This window comes from Anomaloglossus baeobatrachus, chromosome 5, assembly GCF_048569485.1.
Source record: "Anomaloglossus baeobatrachus isolate aAnoBae1 chromosome 5, aAnoBae1.hap1, whole genome shotgun sequence".
In the NCBI taxonomy this organism is placed as follows: Eukaryota; Metazoa; Chordata; class Amphibia; order Anura; family Aromobatidae; genus Anomaloglossus; species Anomaloglossus baeobatrachus.
The window spans coordinates 535,703,618-535,726,043 of NC_134357.1; the positions used below are offsets into that span (position 1 = coordinate 535,703,618).

The window sequence follows — 22,426 nt, forward strand, 5'->3', positions numbered from 1 at the left end:
CTCATACTCACCGATCCCTGGCGCTGCACGGCATTCACACTGCTCCGGCGGCTTTAAATGTTTTGAAAAAGCCGGCCGCCCATTAAACAATCTCGTATTCCCTGCATACCCCGCCCACCGGCGCCTATGATTGGTTACAGTGAGACACGCCCCCACGCTGAGTGACAGGTGTCACACTGCACCCAATCACAGTAGCCGGTGGGCGTGTCTATACTGTGTAGTGAAATAAATAATTAAATAATTAAAAAAAACGGCGTGCGGTCCCCCCCAATTTTAAAACCAGCCAGATAAAGCCACACGGCTGAAGGCTGGTATTCTCAGGATGGGGAGCTCCACGTTATGGGGAGCCCCCCAGCCTAACAATATTAGTCAGCAGCCGCCCAGAATTGCCGCATACATTAGATGCGACAGTTCTGGGACTGTACCCGGCTCTTCCCGATTTGCCCTGGTGCGTTGGCAAATCGGGATAATAAGGAGTTATTGGCAGCCCATAGCTGCCACTAAATCCTAGATTAATCATGTTAAGCGTCTATGAGACACCTTCCATGATTAATCTGTAAATTACAGTAAATAAACACACACACCTGAAAAAAATCCTTTATTATAAATAAAAAACACAAACATATACCCTGGTTCACCACTTTAATCAGCCCCAAAAAGCCCTCCATGTCCGGCGTAATCCAGGATGATGCAGCGTCGCTTCCAGCGCTGCTGCATGGAGGTGACCGGAGCTGCAGCAGACACAGCCGCTCCAGTCACCTCCACACAGCTAATGAAGACAGCCGCGCGATCAGCTGAGCTGTCACTGTGGTAACCACAGCTGATCGCGCGGCTGTCTTCATTAGCTGTGTGGAGGTGACCGGAGCGGCTGTGTCTGCTGCAGCTCCGGTCACCTCCATGCAGCAGCGCTGGAAGCGACGCTGCATCATCCTGGATTACGCCGGACATGGAGGGCTTTTTGGGGCTGATTAAAGTGGTGAACCAGGGTATATGTTTGTGTTTTTTATTTCTAATAAAGGATTTTTTCGGGTGTGTGTGTTTAGTTACTGTAATTTACAGATTAATCATGGAAAGTGTCTCATAGACGCTTAACATGATTAATCTAGGATTTAGTGGCAGCTATGGGCTGCCAATAACTCCTTATTACCCCGATTTGCCAACGCACCAGGGCAAATCGGGAAGAGCCGGGTACAGCCCCAGAACTGTCGCATCTAATGTATGCGTCAATTCTGGGCGGCTGCTGACTGATATTGTTAGGCTGGGGGGCTCCCCATAACGTGGAGCTCCCCATCCTGAGAATACCAGCCTTCAGCCGTATGGCTTTATCTGGCTGGTTTTAAAATTGGGGGGGACCGCACGCCGTTTTTTTAATTATTTAATTATTTATTTCACTACACAGTATAGACACGCCCACCGGCTGCTGTGATTGGGTGCAGTGTGACACCTGTCACTCAGCGTGGGGGCGTGTCTCACTGCAACCAATCATAGGCGCCGGTGGGCGGGGTAAGCAGGGAATACGAGATTGTTTAATGGGCGGCCGGCTTTTTCAAAATAGTAAAAGCCGCCGGAGCAGTGTGAATGCCGTGCAGCGCCGGGGATCGGGGATCGGTGAGTATATGAGAGAGGGCTGCTCAATTCAGTCACTCAGGAGTTTAGCGGTCACCGGTGAGACCTTCACAGGTGACCGCTAATCAGGGCGCGGCACAGACAGAGCCGCAGCATGACAATGAAGTCGGGTGAGGTTCACCCGAGTTCATTCTGACAGTGCGGCTCTGTCTGTGTCTGCTGTCATCTGCCATTCACCGCTGCTACATGGCTGTCTGTGTCTGCTGTCATCTGCCATTCAGCTCTTCTACATGGCTGTCTGTGTCTGCTGTCGGCGGCCATGTAGCAGAGCTAAATGGCAGATGACATAGTAAAAACGCATCCCTACACATTACACACGCTTGGCAAGTCAGTAAATAAAAGAAAAAAAAGGTGCCCAATGCATACGTCACGGAACACATGATCTAAAGGATCGCACACATAATTGATCAATTTAACATAGACTACTAATGCTCGTGTGACAGCAAATGAACGACCTACGTGCAATCTCATTCAATCGCATATGCGACCTGGGCGTGTCACATCGCATACGAGATCGCACACCTAATTGTAAGGTGTAAAGCTGGCTTTACTGTGTGCGTCATTGCTGTCTTGGAGAAAACCACTCTTAGGGGTACTTTACCCGTTGCGACATCGCTAGCATTTGCTAGCGATGACCAGAGCGATAGCACCCGCCCCCGTCGTAAATGCGATATCTTGTGATTGCTGCCGTAGCGAACATAATCGCTATGGCAGCTTCACACGCACATACCTGGTCGGCGACGTCGCTGTGACCGCCGAATAATCCCTCCTTCAAGGGGGAGGTGCGTTCTGCGTCACAGCGATGTCACCGCGACGGCACTAAGCGCCCGGTCAATAGAAGCGGAGGGACAGAGATGAGCGGGACATAACATCCCGCGCACCTCCTTCCTTCCACATTGCTGGTCGTTCCTACGGCTTCACACACAGCGATGTGTGACGCCGCAGGAGCGACAAACAACATCGCATCTCCTGATGTAGCGACATTATGGAAATGAACGACGTTACACAGATCAGCGATTTTTAATGCTTCTGTGCTCGTTCATCGTCGCACTTAGGATTTACATGTTGCGATGTCGCTACCGGCGCCGGATGTGCGTCACTAACGACGTGACCCCGACGATATATCAGTAGCGATGTTGCAACGTGTAAAGCCACCCTTAGGCTACATACGCACGCTGCGTTTTTTGCCACTTTTTTGGTGCAGATTTTTTGTCAGCAAGTTCTGACTTTTGACTTCCCTGCACAGTCTATGAGAATTCAGATCTGCTGTATGCACGTTGCAATCTTTTTTGTCTGCAGTTTATTTGTCAAAACTTTTTGACAAAAAGGAGCAGCATGTTCATTCTTCTTATGTTTTTGTCACATTTTGTCACCCATTCAAATCAATGAGGGGATGATAAATGCAAGGAAAAATGCATGCTACCAAATTTGTGCGTTTTGCATGTGTTTCACTTGCGTTTTTCTCACAAAAAACTCTGGTCAGCCATATTGTTCCAGGATAAATTAATTCTCTCTCTCTCTTTCCAAGCACTTCATTCTCACTGATCACCGGCGCAGTTGTCACACTGCTGCCGCTGCCTCTCATTCTTCTTCTGGGGCTGCTCATTAGGCTCAATACTTACTCACTGCTTCTCCCGACCACCGGCATTTGTGATTGGTTGCAGTAAGACCCACTCCTGCGCTGAGTGACAGCTGTCTGACTGCAACCAATCACAGACATCCGTGGGTCGGTCTATATTGTATAGTAAAATAAATAATTTAAAAAAAAAGACAGCGTGCGGTTCCCCCAATTTTGATACCCAGCCAAGATAAAGCCCCACAGCTAGGGGCTGAAAGTTCTCAGACTGGGGAGGTCTATAGTTATTAGGCTTTCCCCAGCCTAAAAATATCAGCCAGCAGCTGCCCGGATATTGCCGCATCCATTAGATGTGACAGTGCTGGCACTTAACTCAGCTCTTCCCGATTGCCCTGGTGCAGTGGCAATCAGGGTAATAAGGAGTTAATAATAGCCCATAGCTGCCACTAAGTCCTAGATTAGTGATGGCAGGCGTCTATGAGACACCCACATCATTAATCTGTAAGTAAAATTAAATAAACACAAACAACCTAAAAATCCTTTATTTGAAATAAAAGACAAGGAAGCACCCTCTTTCACCACTTTATTAACCCCAGTAACACTTCTGCAGGTCTGACATAATCAACACGAGGTCCCACAACGCTTCCAGCACTGCTACATCTGATGCTCACAGCGAGCGCCATAGAACAAGACTGCCCACTGTGAGCTTCTGGAGTCCTCCACCTATGACTGCAAATCAGGCCACGACTGAAGTGAGTTACAGGTGGAGGACTCACTTCAGTTGTGGCCTGAACCTCACAGTGGTGAACCTGTGACGTCACTGCCGTGACACACGCCGTACTGCGGGTTTCTGCAGCTGTAATGTCAGGGGTTCACCAGAGTTCATTTTGATCATGCAGCTCTGTCTGCACTCACAGCTGACAGACATGCTCAATGACGCTCGCTGTGACAGGACAGGGATGTAGTAGAGCTCAATCGCTGTTGAACCTCGTGTTGATTACTTCAGACCTGCAGAGGTGTTTGGGGGTTAATCAGGTGGTGAAAGAGGGTGCTTTTTATTTTATTCTAAATAAATTATACCCCCAAATAAATGATATTTGGGGGTGTGTTTATTTACTTTCACTTACAGATTAGTGATGGGGGTAGGGTCTCATAGACGGCTGCTATCAATAATCTAGGACTTAAAAGGCAGCTGTGGGCTACCATACCTCGTTATTACCCTGATTGCCACCGCACCAGGGTAGCAGGAAGAACTGGGTCCAGCTCCAGATTTGGCGCATCTTATGCATACACCACTGTGGCACAGTGGCTGTGGGCTTCTATTGATAGGCTAGAAAGTTGTCTGCTGTACCTTGGCTGGTTTTAGAAAAATGGGGGGGACCCCATGTCATTTAAAAAAAAAGAAAAAGCATGGGATCCCCTTTATTTTTCATAACCAGGCAGCCAGGCCTGCAACTGCTGCTGTTCCTGTGCTGGATATGACAAATAGGGGGGACCCCATGTCATTTTTTACCCCCCCCCCCCAAAAAAATTAAAAACACAGCTGGCCAAGCTTGCTATCCCTCTAATAAGATATTCTGTTATTTTATTCTATCTATACTTTCAATTTTTTTCTATCTATCCATCTATTCTAGCTATCTAACAATTATCTTATCCTATAATATTTTGTTTCGCCTTTAAAAAATGCATTAACAAAATCACGTCAAAAACACAGTAAAATCGTAGTAAAAATGCACCATCGTTACAAGTGTTGTTTTTTTTACATTTCCAGTCTTTCTGTGACAAGGTGAAGTTTTGGTTGCAGTTTGTGTGCAGAAAAAGCTGCAGCGTGTGCATATAGCCTTAAGAATGTGTACAAGTTAGTTTTGATACTCCAGAATACTCATGTCCCTTTCCAGGGGAGGAAACATCTGGCTAAATTTACTTTTCTACTATGGATCTAACAGAGTGGAAACCCAGTAGTCCGCACTATTTTTAATACTAAGGCTATGTGCGCACGTAAGTGCGTTCTGCACCGCAGCGTAAAGTCACTGCTTGTGCGATTCAAAACGCAGCTGAAAAGTTTGGTGTCTGCAGAATTCCTGCAGAATTCGGGTGTTCTGGATGCTGCCTCTCCCATAGACAGAGTGGAGAAAGCATCCAGAACGCACAAAACAATTGACATGTTACTTTTTAGAACGCGTTTTGACAGCATGCAAAACGCTGCGTTCTAAAAAGCAACGTAAAAGCATGTAATTACGCAACATGCGCACATGGCCTAACAATTCAGGAATCATGTTGCAGATAGTGCAGCAAGAAGGCGCTCATGTGTGGGGCACATACCTGAGCTACCAGTCCATGGTGTGTTAGTGGTGGGGTAACACTTAAGCTTGCTTCCTTCGTCCTTTCCAATCAACTTCCCACCAACCATGGACAACGGAGAGGGGATCAATAGCTTCATCATCTCCTGACTAGTGATGGGCGATACCCCAATGGTCAGGAGACTCGCCCGATCATTTGATAAAGATCGAGATAAAACGATCTTGCGTCTGATTACTGATCTTGGACTTTACAGTTATGGGATGGGGTGGGGGGCTGTAAAATAAAGAATACAGTTAATAATTAACATTGTCATCATACTTACAAGACCCATGATGCGTCCTGCACACTCTGTCTCCCGCCGCTCCTGCTTCCAAGTCTGATCATGGCTGTGCCCTCCCGGTAACCATCGCTCACTGAAGGATCTTCCGTGACATCATAGCACGTGACCAGTCAGGTGTGAATATTGTATTGGCTACAGACTGGTCACATGACTATGATGTCATGCAAGTTCCTGTAGTGTCAGCATGCTCGCCGGCACTCGGTGCTCGCCCGAGCATCTCAGTACTCTGTATGCTCGGCGAGCACTGTGTACCAGCAAGATGCTCGGCTCCCCCTGCCTTCATGTTGGTGTTCTTTACAGAATCAACCCACATGCATTGATTGGCTGCCACACACTGTAATGCCACAGCCGATGAATAGCGACGCCGGGAATCAGGTGATCGGAAATCACCGTTGCTATAGTAACCCGCTCATTAGGTTACTATGGCAACGGTGGCAGCAGTGACGTCACCGCTTACCAACTCTGCTCACTCATTGAATGAGTAGACTGCAAGGGGAGGAGCAGCGTTCTTCATCCTCCGTGCTTTGTGATATAGCAGAGCTAGATCGGTTGAAGAAGACAGAAGACCAGGATCTTAGAGAGCTGAGAGGGAGTAATAAAGATGGAGTCCCTAAGTGTGTCTGTGTATTTATTTCTAATAAAGTATTTTTTCTCTGTGTGGAGTGTTTTTTTTAACCCTTTATTGGAGATTCTCAATGGCCAGGTCAAACTTGATCTGACATTAAGAATCTCTGGCTTAATACCAGCTGGTAAAACAAAGCTGGTATTAACCCCTTATTACCCAGCGTGCCACCGAGCTTCCATAAATTTTCCAATACCAATGAAGGTAACACCAAGCAGTGTTGACTAGCAGCCAGTAGCTGCTTGGATTACCCTTAGCAATGGAAAATGCAGTGGGAGCCCACACATTTGTTTTTTAATTATTTTTTTAAATAATTAAAAAGAACAAATGGGCTTCCCCATATTTTGATTGCCGGCCAAGGCAAAGCCAGGCAGATGGGGGTCGCAGCCCGTAGCCGTCTGCTTTATGTGCGCTGAGAATCAAAAATACCGCGGAGCGCTATGTCATTTTTGTTTTTTTACAGTACTGTAAAAATAATTTTAAAAAATTACAGCGCTCCGCGGTATTTTTGATTATCAGCGGAGATAAAGCAGACAGCTACAGGCTGCCGATCCTATCTGCCTGGCTTTACCTGACTCGCGATCAAAATACAGGAAAGCCCATTCATTTTTTTTATTTGAAAAAAATAATTAAAAAAAAATGCATGGGCTCCCGCCATATTTTGATCACCAGTCAGGTAAAGCCGGGCAGCTGGTGGCTGGGATTCTCCGTAGCCTGCAGCCACTCCTGGAAATGGTGCATTGTTTCTTAGCGCCATTTCCAGGCGCTTTACCAGACTCGTCCAGCGGCCCTGGACCCGGGTGGCACGTTGAGTAATAAAGGGGTTAATACCAGCAGTAGTAAGGGGGCCATATGTCTCGTCAAATCTGACAGGTGCCCCGCCCCTATCAAAGTGTATTAAACACACCCCCTCCCCTCTCCTGACAGGCCCTATATTTTATAGGCTTTTGATTAGGCTTTTGATTAGGGGTTTTGATAGTGCAACTACACAGGCCCTATATTTTATAGGCTTTTGATTAGGCTTTTGATTAGGGATTTGATAGTGCAATCCTGATAGTGTAAATGCTTAGGATCCCACTATTTTATTCACTGATTATGAGAAATCTGATTTAGTGTAATTGTTTGGAATCATACCATTTTATTCAGTGTGGTTTTGTTGCAGAATTCATTCTGCTAGAGTAATTTGATTGGGCATATTATGTATATGGCCAAATTTATTTTATAGGCGTTTGATACAGAATTCATTCTGATAGTGTAATATGGTTGGGCATATTATGTATATGGCCAATTATACTATTACGCGTCTTATGCTGTAAAGCACTTCTTATAGCACCCATGTAGAAAGTTTGTGTTTTATACTGTTTGTATAAAAATGAAAGACAGATTGTGTTTTATACTGTTTGTATAAAATGAAAGACAGACACACTATCAAAATTTAAAAAGTTTATTGCTCAGAATTTAATTACATTCAGTTGCACATCAATTCAGTAGGAATGCAAAACGTCATATACATTACACTTGTAAAACAGTACAATATAAAATTATAATCACTGGCATAATACACTATTTAATAATATACATATGTTACGTCTCTTACATAATTATTTAGAGTATAACAATTCATCAGTCCAGCTGTTACATTGTGAGCCACATTGATTGCAGTATCAGGAAAGTCCTTTTTTTAGGCAGCAAACTTGCTTGTGTCAAACCTAATGGAGAATGTAAAGATTGAATTGGACGGCGTGGTGTCGATAGAGTCTGAGGTTTAGATATGCCACTAGCTTCATTGATGGGCATTTTTAAGCTGTCTAAAAGCGCTCTAGTAGTGGGATTACCCACTATGGTAGACGGTATATTTAACTCGGCCATTGCCTGCATAAACGTATTCCATCCCTGGGGTAAATTTCTGTTAGTCAAGGCATGGCTCTGTGTTGTATTACGTACTAAATCCAGCATGTTCGATCCCGGTATTACAGAACCTCTGAAAATAAACTCGTTTTTATCATTCCACGATGTAATATTTTTGTTCTGCAGCAGTCTGTTTAGTAAAAATTCTGCATTCTTTTTATATCGCTGGTTTACATGACTTACAATTTCAATGGCTGTTTTGTTTTCATTAGGGTCTGAATTTGACAATTGCTGATGATCAGACTCGGGAGTGTTAATGATCTTTAAAGTTGATAATTCCATCGCATCGTGTTTAGCATGAACCAAGTATCTCTGTAGTACATCGCTATATTTTTTAATTTTCACATCGTCTGGTATGTCACGACGCTGTAAAATTTCGCTAATTTCATCATCAAGGCGGCGAATAACATTCTGTTGTATGTTGCCGCTAACTGGAGGGTTTAGTTTGATTAGTTCTTGTTTGGGGACTAGATACATTTTCTCTGTATGTTGCATTATTTGCCCGTGAGTAGACTTGTTATTATCGGGATTGCAAAGCCTAAAAGAGGACCTATAAACCCGCCGGTCTGCTTTAGTAGACGTTTCTTTTTCTTTATGGGCTGTGATTTATCACTCAGGGTTCTTATAGCTTTACGCCACTTCTTTAGTATATTTTTTTGCCGCTTTTTCAGAGGAATTCGCCCTTTCAAGATGTTTAATGCAATCTCTGCAATGGCTGTAATTAAATCACGGCTCGCATTGCATAAAATAGTTTTTCTGACAGCAGGAGTTGCCTTCACCAGCGTTTTTAAGAGAGCCCAGTTACGACGGATTCTCTCAGACATCTTTACAACACTGCGTACACAGCATAGAATGTCTGATTTAGTGTAAAATTCAGTTTTTAGAAGTAATTTTCTTTTGGATATATACAGCGGGCATAGCTGGTGGAAACAACCCCGTCCTTAAACGAAGATCCTCAGGGGTATTGGCTCTCAAGTCTACTAGCAAATACCCATAAGGCTCCCGTGTGGCATCCTCAAAAGCTTCTAAGAAGAAGCGCGTTTTTCCGGGGTACATTTGGCGTGCTAACGTAACAATTTGTAATTTATCTCGAGGATTATTAAAAAGTACCATGTACTTTGTGTTCAAATTTATCGTGCGACTTTTCTTACCCTGACAAAATATGTTTTGTACCAGGTAGAAAATGCTGAGGTTTCTGTGGTGTACATACTTGGTAAATGCTTTTTCTATCTCACAGTTATCACTAGCACTCTCCATTAGGTCATCAACAATAGTCAAATTTACCCTGTCAGGCGGGAATAAGTCATCATCTACGAATGTATGCGGCAGACCCTCCACAAATCTGATGTTGGGAAAAGAGAGAGAAACTTCATCATACAGTTTTTGCCAGCATGAATAAAACCAAACAATATTATCGGGTTTGTGCGAAAAATCGGTTTCAATATTATGTAATAACTGTTTTACGAAATAACTTTTTCCAGAATTAGATGGCCCTGCTAGAATACAGGAGAATGGGAGCTGCAGTCTCGGGTCCATCATGATCCGCAACTAATAGCCGAATGGAAGGGTGGTAAAATCGTCTAACAGCCGGCGCTTTGTGTAAACACACTTTTGTGTTTTGCGTAATGGCCTTGTTTCGATATCCCAGTACTTTTTATTTCTCACAATACCCGATTGTTCAATAATAATACGTCTCTGGGTTTCTGCGTCACAATTACGCGGATAGTCCAGTACTAAATCTTTTAGACTGTTGAAATTAATAGATTGTGTGTTAGCAACATTGAGTGTTATACCCTTCACTTTTAAAACAGTTTTGCCATTATTGAGTTTGTATCCGTAGGTTTTTGGGCCCGCAGATACAAATTCGGTGATGTAAGTGTCCTCGGGTATCTCACTGGTCAATTCCCCCAGGTAATCACCTAAAGTCGGGTTCCACTCACCATCTCTCTGCACAAAAATAACTGAATCTGTGTCGTGATAAAGACACCTTTCCTGCAACCGGTCCAGCAGAGAATAAAGCTCTAGTCTGGCATACGCCGTTGTAAAACAGGCAATAAAAATGTTTGTGTTTTTGTTGACGGTGTGGTGGCCTTTTGCATATTTCCAATTAATGGTCGCTGTTTCATCATCAATAAAATGAAGCATTGAAACGTCATAGTACGGTAGAAACACATGCTGAAAAAGCTCATCGGGGTCACTAACAATGCTGGTACAAGGTAAATTAGATCGCTGTGCAAACTTACCCCATAAAGAATTTAAAAACAGCTTAGATATTTGCCTCTTAGCCAGATTCACGCCTATATTTTCATGGTGCAATTGCACATCTTCTCTCTCTAGAAAACAGTCAATGTATTGCTGTTTCTTGGCGTCATCAGTGCACCAGCTGGGATAGCCGGAAGCTTCCTGCTTATCCCTAAGATGTAATTTAATGTATGGGGCAAACAGATCATCACTGGTTTCAGGAAAATGCCAGATTTCATAGATGTGCGCTGTCCTGTAGCCTTTTTCTACAGCCAGCTCAATCTCTATAGTGCACCATGTACCTGTCAGAGACCTTTCTTCGTCAGTATGACCGCAAACCTCTGTCTGTGAATTTTCAGCGCATGTGTAGCAAAGAGGGAACATTAATTTTTTGTTGAGTTTTACTGGCAGAACAGGAAAAAATAAATCTCTTGGGGGGTATACCTTGACTTTGGCAATACCAAAGTATTTTTTAATGAAACCAAAATCTGAACTGGATATTTTTGTCATTCCCCCTACGCAAACAAGTATTGAGAAATCGCTTTTTGTAGAAGTACAACCTATTGCGGCTCTGTCGGACAATGCCCCCCTGGAATTTTTCATATCGGGGAGCGGTGAATATTATTATGATCTGAACAATACCCTACTGTACATAAATTGCCGTATCGTGAAACAAGATAATACGGCTATCGGCGATGGTGCGCGTGTTGCGTTTATAAATTACCCCCTGACAACATTGTTTAATCAGGTCGATATCACTCTTGGAGATCGCCTCATCTCGCAGTCGGATAACCTCTACAGCTATAGAGCGTACATTGAAACTCTTTTAAATTACAGCACGCAAACACTATCGACACAGTTTACCGCTGGATTGTTCTATAAAGACACTGCAGGTCATCATAATGATCGGGCCTTGGATGGTCTAAATGCTGGATTTGTCAAAAGAGCGCGTATAACCAGGAACTCTAAGACTGTAGATCTATTAGGGTGTCACGCTCCCCGGGTCCTCGGTTCCGCTCCCCGGGTCCTCACCCCCGCTCCCCGGCTCACCTGCCACGCTCCCCGCTCTCCAGCCTCCGGTGCCCGTCCTTCCCAGGCCCCCTGGTCCCCGATCCCGGCGCCCGACGGCTTCCCAGGCCCTGGCCGGCTCCCCTGCGTCCTCCTCGCAGCCTCCTTCCCTGGCTTCTGGCACCCGGGCGGCGCGCATGCGCATTAGGGCGCGCGCGCGGTCACTGACCCTTTCTTAAAGGGCCAGCGTCCATTAACAGGAAATGAGGCTAAACAGGTACAGGGTGTAAAGGGGGTTATTGTCCAAGGGGGCGGGGCCTGATCTTCGTGTTTCCTAAGCTAGGAGTCAGGTCTCCTGGTGTTTCTGTGCATGTACTTACCTATCTCTCTCGTAGAGCCGTGCCTGCCTCGCCATCCAGTCCTGCCGTATCCCGAACCCCGAACGCTGTCCATCTGCCATCCTGACAGTCCGCACCATCCCGGATCCCTGCGGTGACTCATCACCTCGCTCCAAAGGTTCCGGACCCCGCCTGACATCATCTCGGCTTCCGAACCAGAGCTGCGTCACCCGGACTACCACCCGTGACTCCGTGGTCCCAGGGACTTCTCCGCTATACTCGTGTGCACGGACTGTTCTGCTGTTTATAGTGCTCCAGCTACCGGACTCTTTACTACCATCTAGGAGTTCGGCCCAGTGGATCCACCTCCTGGGTCTGCCCGTCCACCTGGCCGTGACAGTAAGATCAGGCCATGGATCCCGCTGCAGCACTAGCAGCCGTACAGGAGGAACTCCAACGCCAGCGTGAGACTCAGACCCGCATGCTGCAATTCATGTCTTCTGTGGACGCCCGCCTGAACACGCTACAAGCGGCAGTTACGACTTCAACATCCCGGGCTTCCACTAGTCAAGCCACGGCTCCAGCTCCTGTGGCGACTTCTTCAGATACCACCAGACTTCGGTTGGCTTCACCACCCCGGTACGCCGGAGACCCCAAGACCTGCAGGGGATTCTTAAACCAATGCTCCCTCCATTTCACGCAGCTGCCGCATTTGTTTGCCTCCGACCAAGCCAAGGTCGCCTTCATCATGTCCCATCTAGAGGGTGAGGCACTGGCGTGGATGAACCCCTTGTGGGAGAAGGGGGATCCTGTGACCACGAACATCCAGGACTTCCTGCAGGCATTCCGTGGCACCTTCGATGAGCCCGGACGCGCCTCCGCGTCTGCTTCGTCTCTTCTCCGCTTACGTCAGGGGACTCTGACGGTGGGTCAATACGCGATCCGGTTTCGCACCCTGGCCTCAGAACTAGGGTGGAACAACGAGGCCCTAACCGCCGCCTTCTGGGAAGGACTCTCAGGGCGAATTAAAGACGAGCTGGCGGGTCGTGACGTACCGACCACCCTAGATGCCCTGATTGCCCTAGCGACTCGAGTGGACATTCGCTTTCAGGAGCGATCCAAGGAAGCGTCCCGTGAGAGACGTCCGGTACGGCATTCCCCTCCTCCGCAGAAACCCTCCGTACTTCAGTCATCGACAGCTGGGGCTCCCGTCCACGAGCCCATGCAGATCGACCGAGTGCGTCAGTCTGAACAACGTCGAGCAGAGCGGCTCGCCAAGGGTCTCTGCTTTTACTGCGGTGAGGGCACACACCTGCTACGCTCCTGTCCAGAGAGGCCGGGAAACTCCAAAGCCTAGGGTTGGTAGGAGAGGCCACCCTAGGTGCTGGGACTCTCTCTGACCCGGTTACATGGACAGTGCAAGTGACAACAGGAGAGACGCGGTTCACGGCTGATGCCTACCTCGATTCCGGGGCAGCAGGCAATTTCATCCAGCAGACCACGGTGGACAAGTACCGGGTGCCTGTTATTCCACTCGACAAGCCATCTCCTGGATCACCAGGCCGGTCGAACTGCGTATCGGTGCCCTTCACACCGAGAACATCGCTTTCTACGTCCTCCCACACATGTCCCACCAGATCCTGCTGGGACTTCCATGGTTGCGGACACACGAACCATCAGTCAGTTGGGGCACTGGCGAAATCACCCGATGGGGCTCTTCGTGTCATGAGAGGTGCCTAAAGTCCATACAACCCATCCGACGACCTCCGGTTCCAGAGAACCTACCGGGGCTGCCCTCGGCCTATTGGTCCTTTGCAGATGTTTTTGATAAAAAGGAATCCGAGGTACTGCCGCCACATCGTCCATACGATTGTGCCATTGACCTGCTCCCAGGAACAACACCACCACGAGGACGGATATATCCTTTATCTCCAGCCGAAACAAGGGCCATGTCTGCTTACATCTCAGAGAGCCTGGCAAGGGGGTTCATTCGGAGATCCTCCTCTCCTGCTGGAGCAGGTTTCTTCTTTGTCAAGAAGAAAGAGGGCGACTTACGCCCATGCATAGACTACCGGGGTTTGAATCAAATCACCGTAAAAAACAAGTACCCACTGCCGCTCATTCCCGAATTGTTTGACCGGCTTAGAGGAGCTCGTGTGTTCACCAAGCTGGATCTTCGGGGTGCTTACAATCTAGTCCGCATCCGCTCTGGTGACGAATGGAAAACCGCGTTCAATACACGCGATGGACATTATGAATACTGCGTGATGCCCTTCGGCCTGTGTAACGCTCCTGCTGTCTTTCAAGAACTGGTGAACGACGTGTTCCGGGACCTTCTCTACATCTGTGTGGTAGTGTATCTAGATGACATCCTTGTCTTCTCTCCGGACCTCCAAACCCACAGAGAAAACGTACAGCTGGTTCTACAAAGACTGAGAGAGAATCGTCTGTACGCAAAGTATGAGAAGTGTGTCTTTGAGCAGTCTTCTCTCCCCTTCCTGGGGTACATCATCTCTGATACCGGACTGCAGATGGATCCCAAGAAGGTCTCCGCCATTCTCAACTGGCCTCCTCCTTCTGGACTGAAGGCAATCCAACGCTTCCTGGGATTCGCCAACTACTACCGCCAGTTTATACCTCACTTCTCTGCCTTGACTGCTCCTCTCTCCGCCCTGACTAAGAAGGAGGCTAATCCAAAGGACTGGTCACCCGCGGCTGACGCCGCGTTTAGCTCTCTGAAGCGGGCATTTGCCTCCTCTCCTGTACTTCACCGTCCGGAGTTAAACCGCCAGTTCACCTTGGAGGTGGATGCCTCCTCCTCAGGAGCCGGAGCAGTGCTCATGCAAAAGTCCTCCTCCGGGAAGATGGTGACTTGCGGATTCTTCTCCAAGGGCTTCTCAGCGCCTGAACGCAACTACACCATCGGTGACCGAGAGCTCTTGGCAGTCAAACTGGCTTTGGAGGAATGGCGCTACCTCCTGGAAGGGGCAGTGTACCCCGTGATTATTTACACGGACCACAAGAACTTGGAATACCTGCGGTCCGCTCAGCGACTGAAACCACGGCAAGCCAGGTGGTCCCTATTCTTTGCCAGGTTTGATTTCCAGCTTCACTTCCGACCCGCGGACAAGAATGTACGTGCTGATGCCTTGTCCAGGTCTTTCATGCCCATGGAGCAGGAGGAAGAGACTACCCAACCCATCATTTGTCCTAGTAAAATCATTCCGGTGGCCCCTGTCACCCTGGCCCAGATACCGCCTGGGAAGACCTATGTCTCCGAGGTAGACAGGGAAAAAGTGTTACACTGGGGACATGCCTCGAAAACAGCCGGTCATGCTGGTCAGAAAAAGACATGGGGTGCGATTGTACGTCATTACTGGTGGCCATCCCTTCGCACGGACGTCGCTGCTTTTGTATCCGCCTGTACCTCTTGTGCCAGGAACAAGACGCCCAAACACCTCCCATATGGCCATCTTCTGCCTCTGCCGATACCGTCAGTTCCATGGCAACACATAGCAATGGACTTTATTACGGACTTGCCATTGTCCTCCGGACACACAGTCATATGGGTCGTGGTGGATCGGTTCTCTAAAATGGCCCATTTCGTCCCTATGGCTGGACTGCCCTCTGCTCAGGAACTCGCGGACGCCTATATACAACACATCTTCCGCTTGCATGGCTTTCCATTACACATCGTATCCGACAGAGGAACTCAGTTCACCTCCCGCTTCTGGAGGGCTCTCTGTAAACATCTGGGAGTGACTCTGGACTTTTCATCTGCATACCATCCTCAGTCTAATGGCCAGGTAGAGAGGGTCAATCAAATCTTGACCTCTTTCTTACGTCACTATGTTAACGCCCATCACGACGACTGGTCCGCTCTTCTTCCCTGGGCTGAATTCTCCCACAACCACCACGTCAGTGAGTCCTCCTCCAGCTCTCCCTTCCATGTCGTTTACGGACTTCAGCCTTCCATCCCATTGCCTGTATCTCCTTCTTCGGATGTCCCTGCTGCAGATACAGTAGCCCGTGACTTTGCAACCATTTGGGACTCTGTCAAAGCGTCCCTTGGGCGTGCTTCCCTGCGGATGAAAAGACACGCTGACAAGAAACGTCTGGACCCTCCGTGTTTCTCTCCTGGAGATCTCGTCTGGCTTGCTTCCCAGTACGTCCGCCTGAAGATACCATCATACAAGCTGGGTCCTCGCTACATTGGGCCGTTTAAAGTCCTCAACAAGATCAATGAGGTCTCCTACAAGCTACAGCTCCCGGCCACGATGAGGATACCCAACTCATTCCACGTCTCCCTGCTCAAGCCGGTTGTCCTTGGTCCCTTCTCCGCTGCTGCCAGTCCGGCTCCTCCACCTATTGCCGATGACGACATCTATGCGGTAAGGGATATCGTGGCCATGAAGACCGTACGAGGTCGACAGTTCTTCCTGGTGGACTGGGAAGGGTATGGTCCTGAGGATAGGTCCTGGGAGCCCAGGGAGAACGTGGGCACTCCTCTGATCCGTGCCTTCATGTCCCGGTTGCGGGGAGGGGGGCGTGGGGGGGGGGTACTGTCACGCTCCCCGGGTCCTCGGTTCCGCTCCCCGGGTCCTCACCCCCGCTCCCCGGCTCACCTGCCACGCTCCCCGCTCTCCAGCCTCCGGTGCCCGTCCTTCCCAGGCCCCCTGGTCCCCGATCCCGGCGCCCGACGGCTTCCCAGGCCCTGGCCGGCTCCCCTGCGTCCTCCTCGCAGCCTCCTTCCCTGGCTTCTGGCACCCGGGCGGCGCGCATGCGCATTAGGGCGCGCGCGCGGTCACTGACCCTTTCTTAAAGGGCCAGCGTCCATTAACAGGAAATGAGGCTAAACAGGTACAGGGTGTAAAGGGGGTTATTGTCCAAGGGGGCGGGGCCTGATCTTCGTGTTTCCTAAGCTAGGAGTCAGGTCTCCTGGTGTTTCTGTGCATGTACTTACCTATCTCTCTCGTAGAGCCGTGCCTGCCTCGCCATCCAGTCCTGCCGTATCCCGAACCCCGAACGCTGTCCATCTGCCATCCTGACAGTCCGCACCATCCCGGATCCCTGCGGTGACTCATCACCTCGCTCCAAAGGTTCCGGACCCCGCCTGACATCATCTCGGCTTCCGAACCAGAGCTGCGTCACCCGGACTACCACCCGTGACTCCGTGGTCCCAGGGACTTCTCCGCTATACTCGTGTGCACGGACTGTTCTGCTGTTTATAGTGCTCCAGCTACCGGACTCTTTACTACCATCTAGGAGTTCGGCCCAGTGGATCCACCTCCTGGGTCTGCCCGTCCACCTGGCCGTGACATAGGGCCAATTTTTGGAGATGTATTTAATCAACCAAAGCTCGTACTGAATGGGCTTGACCTCAAGATCAAGTTGTCGAGGAATAAGGACACTTTTTGTTTGATGTCTGGTGATGCAGAACCATATAAAGTGCAGATCTTACAAGCGTCACTCTATGTGAAGAGAGTGCAAGTCTCTCCAGCTGTACGTATAGGCCACAGTCAGGCCCTACTAGCCGCAACTGCCAAATACGCTATTGATAGGGCCTGCATGAAAGTATACAGTATTCCAGCCGGCACGCGAATTACAAACCACGAGAACCTCTTCTTGGGACAAATTCCAAAAACTGTTATATTGGGCTTTGTAGATAATGAAGCCTTTAGCGGATCGTACAATAAAAACCCGTTGTGCTTTCACCATTACGATATAAGTCTTTCATCGCTTTATCTGGATGGCCAACCATTTCCAGCCCGCCCTTTCCAACCTAATTTCAGTGATGACTTAGCCGTCCACGAATTTATGTCTTTGGCTCATGTTTCTGGCCGTTTAAAATCTGATCATGCTCTGGCGATAGATCGTGAAGAATTTATGGCCGGGTTCACATTGTTTGCATTTGATTTATCACCAGATCAAGAACCTGGTGGTCATTTCTCGCTCGTTAAATCGGGTAACCTACGTGCTGAAGTGCGGTTTGCGCTACCTACCCCGCATACTGTAAATATGATAGTATATGCCCTCAACACAACTATACTTGAAATCAACCATAGAAGAGAAGTACTATTTGATTACATCTAATTATGGATAACTTCCAGCTCACAAACCTGTTGAAGTCTGATTATTATACAGAACGCATATTTGCTGGAGTGTTTCCGTGTGATTTGCTACCGGCATATAGAGTGACCCAGAGACCCGCTGCCTACATCGTGAATACAGACAGTTCCGGACAAAGTGGGTGACATTGGATATTGATTGTACTTTGCGATGATAAGAAGGCAATATTCTTTGACAGTTACGGATGTTCACCAACAAGTGTTTTATTTCCTGATGAGTTTGTAACCTTCTTAAATAGAAACAGTGAACTATATTGTTTTCAATCCATTCAGATTCAGGACACATTTAGCAAAGTATGCGGACATTACTGTGTTTACGTTTTGTACCATATAGCATGGGGAGTGTCATTCAATAAAATATTACAATGCTTTAGTAGTGATTTAAAAGAAAATGACAATATGGTGTCTGATTTTGTCGCGTCTCTTTCACCAGAGCATTCGATCAATTCAGGTTGTCTTTATAAGCAGCTTTGTATGCCCCTATGCCAAGTAGTCAGAAGTGATCATTGATCATGTCTTAATTTCAAATTGACAACAGATGTATCTCATCTGGCTAGGACCAGCTTTGAATGCTAGAGTCTCATTGTATTAGTAAGGGTGTGTGAAGTATTTGATCTATGCATTGAAGGGTAGTTGTAAATGATGGTTTTGATCATATAGGAGGGCCTCTTTGATGAGGGGCTAGAGTCTCATTGTATTAGTAAAGGTGTGTGAAGTATTTGATCTATGCATTGAAGGGTAGTTGTAAATGATGGTTTTGATCAGATAGGAGTGCCTCTTTGATGAGGGGCTAGAGTCTCATTGTATTAGTAAAGCTGTGTGAAGTATTTGATCTATGCATTGAAGGGTAGTTGTAAATGATGGTTTTGATCAGATAGGAGGTCCTCTTTGTATCTATACGTAGAGGTTTCACACACTCATTGTAATGGTAAGAAACATGTCCTGTTGATAAGTCTGTGGGAAGCATTTGATCTCTGCATTGAAGGGTAATTGTAAAGATGGTTCTGATCAGATAGGAGGGCCTCTTTGTATCTATACATACAGGTTTGAAACACTCATTGTAATGGTAAGAAACTTGTCCTCTTGGTAAGGCTGTAATGTGCAACTGAATGTAATTAAACTCTGAGCAATAAACTTTTTAAATTTTGATAGTGTGTCTGTCTTTCATTTTATACAAACAGTATAAAACACAATCTGTCTTTCATTTTTATACAAACAGTATAAAACACAAACTTTCTACATGGGTGCTATAAGAAGTGCTTTACAGCATAAGACGCGTAATAGTATAATTGGCCATATACATAATATGCCCAACCGTATTACACTATCAGAATGAATTCTGTATCAAACGCCTATAAAATAAATTTGGCCATATACATAATATGCCCAATCAAATTACACTAGCAGAATGAATTCTGCAACAAAACCACACTGAATAAAATGGTATGATTCCAAACAATTACACTAAATCAGATTTCTCATAATCAGTGAATAAAATAGTGGGATCCTAAGCATTTACACTATCAGGATTGCACTATCAAATCCCTAATCAAAAGCCTAATCAAAAGCCTATAAAATATAGGGCCTGTGTAGTTGCACTATCAAAACCCCTAATCAAAAGCCTAATCAAAAGCCTATAAAATATAGGGCCTGTCAGGAGAGGGGAGGGGGTGTGTTTAATACACTTTGATAGGGGCGGGGCACCTGTCAGATTTGACGAGACATATGGCCCCCTTACTACTACCAGCTTTGTATTCTCAGATTGTACTAAGCCCGAAATTCATTGTAAGCACCAAATTAGATATGGCCACCATGAATTTCTAGAAAACAGTACAAAAAAACACAACACAGAGAAATTTATTTTAATAGAAATAAAAAAAACTATTTAGAGACTCCATTTTTAGTAAAAAAAAATCCTTAGTCCAACGTAGTCAACAGGTACAGCATTGTCAACTCTTTTTCATTACTGTGCACAGACACAGTCTATACAAAGTGAGAAGCTCAGAGAGCATTGTCAGCTCTGCTACATCGCACTATACAGAGCGATGAAGCAGACTGACAGTGAGGGTATGACTGCACTTGCGTCTCGCATTGCATCACCCCACTCTCCCGACAGCAGGGCCTCAGCTGCATGGAAATAAACGCAGCTGACCTGCTTCTGTCGGGAGATTGTGCGCCGTGATGCAATACAACACTCGCATCACAGCGCACAAGTACCTTTTGATGACGCCATAGTCACGTGACCAGTTTGTAACCAACCAGGTAATACAGCATGCACACCTGACTGGTAACGAGGCCATGACGTCAAGGAAGGTCCTCCAGTCATTATCCAGGTTACAGGGCAGCACAGCAATGATCAGACGGATGCAGAAGCGGCCGGGAGACAGAGTCTGCAGGACGCGTCGCGGGACCTGTAAGTAAAATCATAATTTTTTTTAATAATGTGCTTTTTTTCACAGCCGATATGGACCCGATCTGTAACACAAGCTTCCCAGGAAACCTCATGCACACGATCACTATGTGATCGGTAAGATCGCCGATCTTTACAGATCGGGATTGCCCATCCCTATTCCTGACTGTTGCGCGCCATAACCTCTTCCTCCTAGTCCTTTTCCATTTGTTCCTCGACTCCTGCACCATCACTAACAGTTTGTATGATAGCATAAACCCCCCCTCGATCGCTATACTCCACCTTCCCATGCCACTCGCCTATATGATGACATTCCTGACTGTAGAGATATTGGTCTCCCTTCAGCATCCTCCTCTGCTTCCTCTTATTTTTCTGGGACTACCACCTCCTCCTGCAGACTATTCAAAGTCTGCTCCAGTATGTAGATGGCTGGAATAGTGATGCTGATGATGGCAGCTAACAATCTGCAGCAGCGCATTCAGGTGGGGATAATGGTTTAGAAATTGCTGTACAACCAGGTTGAGGACATGTGCCATTGAAGGCACGTGTGAGGTTGCCTTGGCGTAGCGCTGCCACCAGGTACGTAATATTTTCACACACAACTTTCCCTGGCTCCAGGTTCAGTGGAGACAGCCATTGCTGAAACTTGGCCTGAATAGCTGTCCATAACTCTGCAGCATACAGAGATTTTGTTCCGCAAGCCTTGGGGATTTCAAGAAATGTGGGGCAGCCCCTTCCCTGCCTGAACTCGCAGCCTTCAGAGTCACCCAGAGCACAGTAAGCAAGATGTGATGCCCCTGACCATTCTTGCTCATCCAGCTGTCAGTGGTGAAATACAACCCGTCAGTCAAGAGTTTTTCAAGGAAAGGGTGACGCTATCTGTGACATACTGGTGTAGTGCAGGCACAGCTTTATTAGCTAAGTAATGGTGACTGGATAACTGGTACTGGGGGACTGCCACGGCCATCAACTTTCAGCTTCTATATTTGGACAATAAAAATCTTCAAGTCCCACCCATGCAGGTTTATCATCTCTGTTCCAATACTTCTGGCTGCTTTTAATAGTCGTTGCTTGATAGTAGGCCATTATGTTTGGCATCCCCAACCCCCCATTGATTATGTTTTTGTTTAGGGTAGATTGTGCTACTCGAGATTTAGTTTTACCCCATACCAAAGATGTTAGTTGAGTTTGTAGTTTTTGTAGAAGCTTTTTCTTGATTGGTAATGGGATAGTTCTGAATATATAAAGTAGCTTGGGAAGTTCCAGCATTTTGTATGTGTTTATTTTTCCTAACCAGGAAAGCTCTACTTTGGATAGATGTTGTAGATCTTTTTGGATGGTATTATAAATATCAGTGATATTCTGGTTAGCGCAGTCCTTTGTGTTTTTTGTTAGTTTGATTCCTAAATAAGACATGCTGTCCACATTCCACTGAAACTTAATTTCCGATTGTAGGACTTTTAATAGATCCTGATCCAGATTGATGTGCATAGCCTGGGTTTTATCCATATTGACCCTATATAATGAGACCCTTGAGAATTCTTTAAAAATTTCCAAGGTCTGTTTAACCGAGTTCAGTGGATCCGTTAGAGAGAGTAGGATGTCATCTGCGAAAAGTGACACTTTGAATTGTCTGTTATTAGCAGAGACGCCATTAATCCGGCTGTCCATCCTGATCTTCTCCGCCAAGGGCTCAATGAAAAGATCGAACGACGGGGAAAGAGGACATCTCTGCCTTGTTCCATTCGAGAGGTTGATTTTACCCGAGAGGAGACCATTTGTTAAAATTCTCGCAGACGGGTTTGAGTAGAATGATTTTATAAGATCTAATACCCTCCCATTGAAGCCAATTTTTTTTAAAGTTTGTAGTAAGTAGTTCCACTGAACCCAATCAAATGCCTTCTCAGCATCAATTGTGATAACGACTG

At 46.8% G+C, this 22,426-nt stretch overlaps 1 protein-coding gene across 1 annotated transcript in view; it reads left to right on the plus strand.

Annotated features, from left to right (window-relative positions):
• LOC142312926 (uncharacterized) overlaps nucleotides 1–22,426 on the plus strand; it is a 130,151-nt gene that overhangs the window by 50,719 nt on the left and 57,006 nt on the right. The window contains 1 exon segment of the mRNA XM_075351914.1: nucleotides 11,363–11,587. Coding sequence (XP_075208029.1) covers nucleotides 11,363–11,587 — 225 coding nt within the window.